At 46.4% G+C, this 11534-nt stretch overlaps 1 protein-coding gene across 3 annotated transcripts in view; it reads right to left on the bottom strand.

Moving 5' to 3' along the window:
- Positions 1-1230: 1230 nt before the first annotated feature.
- Positions 1231-11534, bottom strand: part of DNMBP (dynamin binding protein) — a 122808-nt gene continuing 112504 nt past the window's right edge. For all 3 annotated transcript variants that reach the window (XM_010356081.2, XM_030941171.1, XM_030941170.1), the window contains 4 exons: positions 11343-11522; positions 9659-9857; positions 5448-5998; positions 1231-2977 (listed from right to left, as the gene is read on the bottom strand). In XM_010356081.2, coding sequence (XP_010354383.2) covers positions 2792-2977; positions 5448-5998; positions 9659-9857; positions 11343-11522 — 1116 coding nt within the window. In that variant the 3' untranslated portion in view covers positions 1231-2791. The remainder of the gene's footprint in view (positions 2978-5447; positions 5999-9658; positions 9858-11342; positions 11523-11534) is intronic.

Here is an 11534-nt window from a genome sequence, read left to right as displayed (position 1 = left end):
ACTCAACCTGAGCCTGCAGGCCTGAGTTTTGTTTTGAGACAGTTTTGCTCTTGTTGCCCAGGCTGGAGTGCAATGGCACGATCTCGGCTCACTGCAACCTCTACCTCCTGGGTTCAAGCGATTCTTATGCCTCAGCCTCCGCCTCCCGAGTAGCTGGGATTACAGGCATGCGTCACCATGCCTGGCTAAGTTTTTGTATTTTTAGTAGAGATGGGGTTTCTCCATGTTAGTCAGGCTGGTCTTGAACTCTGGACCTCAGGTGATCCGCCCGCCTCGGCCTCCCAAAGTGCTGGGATTACAGGTGTGAGCCACCATGCCCAGCCCCGAGGCCTGAGTTTCAATTCACAACCCCTCAAAAACTTGATGTATGATTTGGGTGGGTACGAATGTCTCTGGGCCCCATTTTCCTAGTCTTATCACGTAAGTGGTGTTAGGTGACTTGTCAGCTGCTTTCCCACAGCCCACCCATTCAACTGTGATTTCTATTCCTTAACAATACTAGGTGATCGCTTTACTGTCACTCACTCACTATAACGTCCTCAATTCCACCTCTGCCACTAGGCCTGCCACTCCCTTCCCTGCCCCCAACTGCCTGAGTGGCCGCTTGGTGACCTTGTTAGATAATCTTGTGTATCAGTGTCCACATCTGCAAATCAGGGAAATACTTATCCCCTAGAGATCTCAGCTCTTCTGCTAGAATTTCATAGGACAACATGGCTGAAAATAGAGGCAATCACCTGCAGCATGGACATCTTTTGAGGAATCAGATTTTTGTTTTGGAGACAGGGTCTTGCTGTCGCCCAGACTGGAGTACAGTGGTGTGATCTTGGCTCACTGCAACCTTTGCCACCTAGGTTAAAGCAATTCTCAGCCACTTGATTAGCCAGGACTATTGGCATGCAGCACCACGCCCGGCTAATTTTTGTATTTTCAGTAGAGATGGGGTTTCACCATGTTGGCCAGGCTGGTCTCAAACTCTTGGCCTCAAGTGATCCACCCACCTTGGCCTCCCAAAGTGCTGGGATTATAGGTGTGAGCCACCACACTCGGCCTGAGTACATAGAGATTCTGTTGGAATCTTTGACAAAAATGACTTTGGGCCGGCATTTTTTCAGTTAGCCTGTTCCATTCTCCCAGATCTGGGCATCACTCATTGTCAAGAAGGCATCCCCAGAAGCCCAGGAAAAACGCTCAGCTTAAACATGGAGGGAAATCAAGAAAACATCCATGGCCATTAGAAATGCTTTTATTTATAAAAGAACTACTTAAATATAAACATCTCTACATAGAAACACTCTTCACAAAAGGACTGTTGCATTACTGCCTTCTGACCGCGACCAGCAGAGACACTGTGGATGGAAGGACTCCATGGTGTCTCCCCAGACTCCCAGGATTTTAAGGCTAAATGTACACTTGGAGGAACAGGGGCTGTAAGGCTATTTCTTCCCTTTTAAAAGACAAATCTCATGGTTTCCCATTCCAAGATAGGCTTCATAGCTGGGGAAAATCTTAAGATATTTGCTCTAAGGGGTAAGTAAATATCTTCCTGAGATTGGGAGATATGATCAGGCACTTGGGCTTGGGCTTTGTCATCTCTGAAGCATGGAAGTTAGTGGTGAAAAAAATCTTATTTCCAAGTCTAGGATATGCTACTTCTGGAATGGCTTATCCCAATTCAAGTAAGTCACATATGTTATGTTGTCTGCATCTATGGATGTAACTAAACAGTCGTTAGGGTGCTTGGATGAAGAAGAAAGACATCCAGTCTTCCACTAGGCTCAACTGGTTTCAGCTCAAAGCAGAATTAATACTTTTAATGGAATGGCTGGAGCTCTCATACAGTTATTCCAGCAAAATCTGTCAATCATTGAGTCCAGGGCAGGGGGCCACCAGACATTACAGACTGTAAAGACCATCAGAAAGGTGTCATTGAAGTTGGGGTATGGTGGCTCACGCCTGTAATCCCAGTAGGGAGACAGGAGGGTTGTTTGAGCCCAGGCGTTTGAGACCAGCATGGGTAACATAGCAAGACCCCATCTCAAAAGAAAAAAATGTGTCAGTGATTGTACCTAACAAGGGAAGAGAATCTTTCAGATGGAGGGTCAACAGAAAATAAAGGCCCTAAACACTTCTAAAAGTAGAAAGCAGTTGAATTTTGCATAACCAATCTGGGAATAGAGTGAAAGAAACAAGGTTACAGAAGGTAGTGTTTTAGGGACTTTAGAAATTCGGGGCAGTATGTATGAGAATGTGTGCTGGACACTGGAGGTGTCCCAGGAGCTCTGAAGTACTAGGTTTGGTTCAATCCCGACAAACTCCTGGCCACGTGCAAGCACTGCCTCACGGGGTGCCCAGAGCCATTAATTCTCCATCTGAGTTGGCATCCGGTCAGCTGAGCATGGAACATGGGGCCACCCCAAACACAGTACAGCACAACCAATACCAACACTGTCTATTGCTAGAGCACAGCTTCCTGCATACCTAGGACACTGGGCTTCTGACTGGAAGTTTCTCCTTTCCAAAGGCCAGCTCCAACACTTGTCTCTCTTCTCATGGTCACCAAGTCATTTGCAAAGCCCCAGGGTCCATTCAAATTCTAGAGATTCTAGTGAGCATCAAGGTTTACAACCCAATCAAGGAGAACAAGATCTGTGGTGGGCTCCACCATGCCATGGTTAAGCAACGCAGACAGGGCCTGTGTCTCAGGAGCAGGCGCCCTCTCGGTGGGCCGCCAGAACCCTCGGCGGACTGAAAGCAAAGGCAGCAAGGCTGGGTGGCAGGCAGCATGGGCTCAGGTGTACTCGGTTTTGCGGATATAATTGGAGGGAACGTAGCCCTTCTTCCCGTTAACCTCAGCTAACCACCACTCTGTATTTCCTGTGACATCTTTAAACTGGAGGATCTTGAGTTTCTGATTAGCTGACACACTCAGCTCATTTGGGTTTCGTGCCTTGAAGGTGTAGACAGCAAAATAGACCTGTATGAGGGAGAGAGAGAAAATGGGAAGTTGCTGGGAGCAATGCCATCCAACAGCTTCGTGTGGTGATGGGGAGGGTTCCACATCCACTTGCCCACATGTGGCTACTGAGCCCCCGAAATCTGGCTAGTGAGACAGAGGAACTGAATTTTTCATCTTAATTTTAACTAAAATAAATTTAAATAGGTACATATGGATGATGGCTACCATAATAGGGATGATTCAAAGGAAACACCAATTTGGTCAGGGGTGGTAGCTCGTGCCTGTAATCCCAGCACTCTGGGAGGCTGAGAGGGGTGGATCACTGGAAGTTGGGAGTTTAAAACCAGCCTGGCCAACATGGTGAAACCCTGCCTCTACTAAAAATACAAAAATCAGCTGGGTGTGGTGATGCACACTTGTAATCCCAGCTACTCAGGAGGCTGAGGCAGGAGAATTGCTCCAACACAGGATGCAGAGGTTGCAGTGAGCCAAGATCGTGCCACTGGACTCCAGACCCTGGGGCAAGAGAGTGAGACTCCATCTCAAAACAAAAAAACACCAATTTGGGAGGCTGAGGTGGGTAGATCACTAGGGTGAGGAGTTCCAGACCAGCTGACCAACATAGTAAAACCCCATTTCCACCAAAAATGTAAAAAATAGCCAGGCATGATGGTGTACGCCTGTGATCCCAGCTACTTTGGAGATTGAGGCAGGAGAATTGCCTGAATCCAGGAGGCAGAGGTTGTACCACCGTACTCCAGCCTGGGCAACAGAGCAAGACTCCATTAAAAAATAAAAATAAAAAAATTTACCTTTTCAGTCTTTCAGAGTTGCTTTGAAGGGTGGAAGACAAGCATATTCTTCCATACCTCAAACATAAACTCTGAATTAAAAACCAGAAAACCACAACCAACTTCAAAGAAAGAAAAGTTGATCTTCAGGTGCCACAAACAAAGATCTAATGATCTAATGCCCATGGAAGGGAGGGGCGCAGGGAGTAGGAGCAGCAGCCATGAGGCCCATGGGAGCCCAAGGAAGGGATACACAGCCAGGGCTTTAGCACCTGGTCAGGGACAGGAGCTGAGACTACAACTACATTCCCCTGTTCCAACTCAGTTTAAGAAAGGTCCTTTTTTCCCACCCCTTGATGTGTCTACAGTAACTGTCTGCTTGGTAGGCCCAGAATGGGGATGTTTGACCCAGGCAGTGGGTAGTAAGAAATCACCAGAAAAAAGCATGCACAAAGCTTGGCTGTGGCACTGAGGAATGTGCTGTGGGAAGCCTGAACTGAGAAAGTGGGTAAAAACTGGACTCTTAGAATCCAGACAGTGGCAGCACCTCTACAACCCAGGATGCAACTGGGCCTTCCCCGAGGGCAAATCCTGCCAGAGATGAGCTCGCAGACAAACCTGACAGTCAACACAGGAAGATGTTCCGCTGAAGAGCGAGCAAAGGCAACAGGGTGAAGCAGGGACTCTGCAGCTGTGAATCTGAAAATGGCTTTAAAGCATGCAGGTGAGTTCAAGATATGGCCAGGTGCAGTGGCTCACACCTGTAATCCTAACAAGTTGGGAGGCCAAGGTGGGCAGCAAGGTCAGGAGATGGAAACCATCCTGGCCAACACAGTGAAACCCTGTCTCTAATAAAGTAGTTCCAGCTACTTGGGAAGCTGAGGCAAGAGAATTGCTTGAACCTGGGAGGTGGCAGTTGCAGTGAGCCGAGATCGTGCCACTGCATTCCAGCCTGGGCAATAAAGCAAGACTGTCTCAAAAACCCCACAATCAAATTCATAAACGGGAACAGGCCATTACAAAGAATAGAAAAAGCTGGGGCCGGGCATGGTGGCTCATGCCTGTAATCCCAGCACTTTGGGAGGCCAAGGTGGGTGGAGCACTTGAGTTCAGGAGTTTGAGACCAGCCTGGCCAACATGGTGAAGCCCTGTCTCTACTGAAAATATACAAATTAGCTGGATGTGTTGGTGTACACCTGTAATCCCAGCTACTCAGGAAGCTAAGGCATGAGAATTGCTTGAACTTGGGAGGCAGAAGTTGCAGTGAGCTGAGATTGTGCTACTGCGTTCCAGCCTGGGTGACAAACTCAAAAAAAAAAAAAAAAAACTGGGCAGAATTTCATTTCTAAATTCCAGAAATAACAGTACGGTTACTTGGATCAAAAACCAAGCAAGTGGATTAAACAGGTTATACAACTGAAGAATTAGTGAACTGGAAGAGTAATGCAATTTTCATTGTGGCATTGCTTAAACACCCAGTGACACAGGGGTCCAGGAACAGCCTGGGAAGTGTCAGCAGGGAAGGTGCTCGAAGGCTCTGAGGGCAGAGATTCCTTGTGTGCTTCGAAGATGTGTCTGTGAGCTCATCTCAGATCACCCCTAGGCCTCAGGCAAGCCGCTTCTGCCTCACCCCCACCTGTACCCACAACCCATCTGCTGCCGCCTGTGCCACACTGGCCGGCCGGTTACGCACTCACCTGGTTGCCTTCTGCCTCACTGCTTTCTGGCTCTGCACTTCTGTCTTCCGGAGCCTGGGCTGTTCTTGCACATCCTTTTACGAGGTCTTGACCTTGCCCGTTTCGTCCTGGTACAGAGTAGCCAACCATTTCTGGATGCCTGAAGTTCCGGTAGCTCCTCTGGGTGGCAGCAGGTTGGTTTACATCTCTAGCTACATCTGCAGCGTCCCCTGACCTTGGCTGGGAGGTAGAGTCTGGGTCTGAAGGGCATCCGGAAGGACCACTCTCTGAATTACCCGGATTCAGGGATGCACTGAGAGTTCCTTGGTCACATTCCTTCAATGGAGAAGATACATCTTGAGGCTGCTTCTGGCAAGACCCCGAGGAAAAGGATACAGCCATGCTGCTGGGGTTGAAGGTCAGGGTGCTGCCGCTGTTCTGGCGTGGGAACCTGGGGGAGGAGCTGCCGTGCTCAGATTCTGTGGAGGAGTGGCTGCCCACGGAGGCATCGGAGTGGCTGCGGCGAGGATTGTAGGGCTTTAGGAAGGAGCTGTACACGAAGCCTTTGGTGACTACAAAGGAAACAGGAAATATAAACAAGAACTCTTGGCAGAACGATGGACAGATGGAAGGAACATCGAGAGAAAAAAACTGGTCTAAACGCTAGGTTATTCATCTGTAAAATGAAGAGTAAAACAAAGCCAGGACAATAGTGAGACACAAAAGAAAATGCCTAATGACAAAGCGGCTTGGAACACTCAGTCCCAGGATGTGATGTGTGTAGGTAGAGATGAAGAGCCGCAGCTGCCTGCCGGTTCATTCATGTCACAACCTCACAACAGATGCGTGCCAGGAGGCCCGTGGCCAACCGAGAAGACAGCAATGAAAACAATCCTATGTCTGGGAATCATCATGGGAAGAGAATGTCATAGGACACTGAGATCATGCGTAAGAGGAAGGCTTGACTAAGCCTGTGTTCAAATACAGCAAGTGTGGAAAGGACCAAGTTAAGAACTAGCCTCGGCCGCACATAGGGGCTCATGCCTGTAATCCCAGCTCTTTGGGAAGCTGAGATGGGAGGATTGCTTGAGCCCAGTTCCCTGGTCAACATAGTGAGACTCCATCTCTATTTAAAAAAAAAAAAAAGAAAAAAAAAAAAAGGCTAGGTACAGTGGCTCATACCTGTAATCCAGGCACTTTGGGTGGCTGAGGCAGGCAGATCACCACAGGACAGGAGTTCACGACCAGCCTGGCCAACACGGTGAAGCCCCGTCTGTACTAAAAAATTAGCCAGGCATGGTGGTGCATGCCTGTGATCCCAGCTACTCAGGAGGCTGAGGCATGAGAATCGCTTGAACCCAGGAGCCAGACGTTGCAGTGAGCCAAGACCACGCCATTGCACTCCAACCTGGGCAACAAGAACGAAACTCTGTCTCAAAAAAAAAAAAAAAAAAAAAAAAAAAAAAAAAAAAAGCTTAAGAAGCCCCTCCATAGGCCTCCCTGTGCTCTTTCCCTCCAGGACACTCAAATCCTTTGCTCTGGGAGTCTGGATATACTGGGAGGATGTTCTAACATAGGAAACTATTTGTCAGAATGTACACATAACATGTACTGTACATGTTCACTTTAATAAATTGCCCAAGATGACCAAGGGGGCTTTCAGCTAAAACTTAAGTATACATTAGGGATTGAGTGAGTATCCACATGACAATTTTTCATAACACCCTCAAGGCACAGACCCAGAGTATGTAGCCTCCACGAGAACAATGACCATCACTCTCTTGATCTCTGATGCATTTCCTGTACCTGACAGCTGATCTGAATACTGTGGCTGCTTGCTACCACTTCTCAAGTTTGAGTCGATAAAAATCAAAGGATACAGCAGCTTCTTAAACAGCTTGGAACTTTACAGGGGGTCCACCTGTCTCTGAACCCAGTAGTTGCTGTCACCTGATGTCACCCTAACAGGCTCCACCCTCTGTCCTTCCTTTCCCACTTCTAATCTCTTGTTCTGGGTAAGAAGCGGGGAGAAAAAAAATCCACAAGATGCTTTTAAAGAAACCAAGAAATGTAACATTTTTCAGTTCTGCGTGGTGAATACATAGATGCCTGTTGGATGGGACCGCAATCCCTATCTAAAGTGCTTAGGGCCAGACATGTTTTGGAATTCAGATTCTTTTAATTCTGGAAAGGTAGTCAAGTAGCTATATTACATATTTTGTAAATCTCCCCCAGCAGGGTCAGCACCCCATAATCAATTCTGTTAATGAATATTCAGAATGAGATCCTGTCATTTGCGGCCACATGGTTGCAGGACATGTTAAGTGAAATGAGCCAGGCACAGAAAGACAAATACCATATAATCTCATTCATGTAGAATCTAGACAAGTTGATCTCATAGAGGTTGAGAGTAGAATGCTAGTTATTCGAGACTGGGGGTGGTGGAGGGGGAGGTGTGGCTATCATGGGAAGTGAGTCTGGGGAGAGGTTACTTAACAGGTACAAAGTTAGGAGAAATAAGCTCTGGTGTTCTATTGCCCAGTAAGGTAACTGTAGCTAATGATAATGTATATCTCAAGATGGCCAGAAGCCAAGGATTCTGAATGATATCTCTGCAAAGAAATGACAAGTTTATAGCCTGGGCATCACAGGGAGACTGTCTCTACTAAAAATAAAAAATTAACTGGGCATGGTTGTGCACACCTCTGGTCCTAGCTACTCAGGAGGCCGAGACAGGAAGATTGCTTGAGCTTGGGGGGTGGAGGCTACAGTGAGCCAAGATCGTGCCACTGCAATCCAGCCTGGGTGACAAAGCTAGACCCTGTCTCAAAAAAAATTACCACACCATACCCCATCGATATTAACAAGTATGTGTCAGTTATAAACTAAAACTTAAAGTATCTCACATAACTGCAAATAGGAAAGTTCTGATGTTTTTGTGTCATTCATGTTGGAGCTGTACTCATCCATCCATGATGTGAGCAACCTCTTGGTTGCACCAGATTGCAATCAGCATTTAAAAAATAAGGCCAGGTGCCATGGCTCATGCTTGTAATCCTGGCACTTTGGGAGGTAGGCGGGTGGATCGCCTGAGGTTAGGAGTTGGAGACCAGACTGGTCAACATGGTGAAACCCTGTCTTTACAAAAAATTAGCCAGGTGTGGTAGTGCATGCTACTTGTGAGGTTGAGCAAGAGAATCGTTTGAAGGTGGAGGCTGCAGTGAGCTGAGATCAAGCTGCTGCACTCTAGCTAGCCTGGGTGACAAAGCTAGACCCTGTCTCAAAAAATAATAAAAATGAAAAATATACACACGATTATTCACACCAAAAGTGATAAGTTACAATTATAGTCTCACATCGCTTTCATTCAGGTTTTGGCAAAAGTGTTCTGAAAAAAATCCTTGTTTTTTAGAACTTTTTGGATTTTGGAAAAACGGATTACAGATCAATATTATCCCTTGTACACTTACTTAAATTCTGTCAATCCCTCTCCCTCCCAAAAAGTTGTAAGCTGTTTTTAAAGTAATTCCCTAAATAGTCATGAGGTAAAGCTGTTATGGGGAGAAGAAAGCAAATGAAATCCCACAGGTTTTTAATTTCCACAAGACAATTTCATAGAAATTGGAAGAGGTGCTGGCTGCGGTGGCTCATACCTATAATCCCAGCATTTTAGGAGAAACAGGCAGGAGGATGGCTTGAGCCTAGAAGTTGGAGACCAGCCTGGACAACATGGCAAGACCTCGTATCTACAAAATTATTGAAAAATTAGCTGGTCATGATGGCATACCTGTAGTCCCAGCTAAGGTAGGAGGACCCCTTGAACCCAGGAGTAATAAGCTATGATTGTGCCACTGCACTCCAGCCTGGGCAACAGAGCAAGACTGCCACAAAAAAAAAAAAAAAAAAAAAAAAAAAAAAAAAAAAGAAGGCAGCTTATTTTGTGGCCTACTGGGAACAGGCTAAGAAGGAACAGGATTCCGTGAGGCAGGCCTTCCTGCCTGTAAGTGCTGTAAGACATGGCAGGAGCTTGCGTGATAAGCAATGGCGTCTCCTCTGGAATTTGTCACAACAAAAACAGGTTTTGTTTCAGTAATGATCTTCACTCTGTAGAGAAGGTTAAGGCTATTTTTCCCCTTAATCAAAGATATGTTTTTTCTGGTCTAGTACGGATTCGGGTGTAGCCAAAACTATTTTTTTCCCAGTTACGATTCCCTGCTGCTGAAAATTCTTACCTCCATTGTCAACCAACCAGCGGTTCTGACTGCCCATGGGGTCTTTTTTCTTAATCACACCCACCAGGTCACCTTCCAGAAGTGACACATCCAAGTCTTGAGCAGCATTGAAGTTCCGTTCTGCCTGGAAGAGTTTTTCAGGGGGATACCTGGCCAGGAGGGAGGCCCGGAGTTCTTCTGACTGTAGCATGTAACTTGGCTGAAAGGTAAGACATCAACAAAAATCCCTCAGTGGCCACCACCCCAGCAGCCATATTTCATCCCAACACGCGGCCAGCCTCAGAAATGAGGCAGGGACAGTCAGTCACTGCCTCATTTTTTTTTTGTGATGAAGCCAGTGCACATGGCTACGTAAGAAGAGCCCTTAGGCAATGTTTGATGCCTTTATAGTTAAAATTTGATACACACCTATTCTTACATTTGTTTTTCTGTGACAAATGTGATTAAAATGCCACTTAAAAAAAAATCAAAATATCTAAGTGATATTAGTAGGTCTTCTTGTATTTTGTTAGATGAACCTAACCAACTGAGAATTTCCCTATCTTGACTTCCCCACCTGTGAAAGCAAGGAAGTCATAAGAAAAAAGGTAATAATAAATTCAGGCTGGCATGGTGACTCACACCTGTAATCCCAGCACTTTGGGAGGCCAAGGTAGGCAGATCACTTGAGGCCCATCTGGTCAACATAGCGAAACCCTGTCTCTACTAAAAATACAAAAACTAGCCAGGTATGGTGATGCATGCCTGCAATCCCAGCTACAAGAGGCTGAGGCAGGAGAATCACTTGAACCTGGGAGGTTGCAGTGAGCCAAGATCAGACCACTGTACTCCAGCCTGGGTGACAGCAAGGCTCTGTCTCAAAAAATAAATCATAATTCTCCCTTTTAAGGTAATGTAAATTAATGTCTATGGGATCATATGGGGCAAAAATATTGTAAGCGAAGATGTATCAGCAGTCCTCTAGATTATGAACCCATATAATCTGGTGTGCCTTATGCTAATTTTTAAAATATGGAAGAACTGAGTTAAAAAAGACTCTAATTCCAGGTAAAAAAGGCAGTCAAACATTAACTGTTTAGCTGTATTACTTTTACGAATACATGATAAAAAACACGGAGGCCTGGCAGAATTAATATACCCTTAAATCAGTTTCCTGAATTAATGAATCAATAAATTAATACCGAGTGAATGCCCCCACTCCCCACACACAAAAAAGTCCAGGCGTGGTGGCTCGCGCCTCTAATCCCAGCACTTTGGGAGGCCAAGGTGGATGGATCACAAGGTCAAGAGATCGAGACCACTCTGGCCAACATGGTAAAAACCCCATCTCTGCTAAGAAATACAAAAATGAGCTGGGTGTGCTGGCGTGTGCCTGTAGTCCCAGCTACTTGGGAGGCTGAAAGCAGAATTCACTTGAACCTAGAAGGCAGAGGTTGCAATAAGCCAAGATTGCACCACTGCACTCCAGCCTGGCAACGGAATGAGAGACTGTCTCAAAAACAAAACAAAACAAAAAAAAAACCTGGGCAAATGCATGAGCCCATGATGGGTGAGACTGCAACCATTATTCTCCATTTATTAGGAAATACAGAAACTCCAATTGCATAGTGGGATCTGGGCCTGGCTGCAGGGTTTCCCACTCTTTACCCCGAGGTGGGGCTGCTCTTCTCCGTTCCCTACTAACCAGGCCCACGAGTGGCTTTCGAGCAGACTGGCGGTCAATGGTTTTCCTCTCAAATGGCTTCTTGGTAGCTGGAAGAGACTCCGGGAAGAAGGTGAAAACCTGGAGTTGCTGCAGAACTCTGCTGTGTTCTTCGTGGAAGATGGCAATAAGGTTTCCCTCCCTGCCGGCCACTTTGAGTAACTGGAGTCCGTG

The sequence above is a fragment of the Rhinopithecus roxellana genome, chromosome 11, assembly GCF_007565055.1.
Source record: "Rhinopithecus roxellana isolate Shanxi Qingling chromosome 11, ASM756505v1, whole genome shotgun sequence".
In the NCBI taxonomy this organism is placed as follows: domain Eukaryota; kingdom Metazoa; phylum Chordata; class Mammalia; order Primates; family Cercopithecidae; genus Rhinopithecus; species Rhinopithecus roxellana.
Note: the sequence above shows the minus strand (reverse complement) of the source record. Positions and strands in the feature narration are given on the sequence as shown.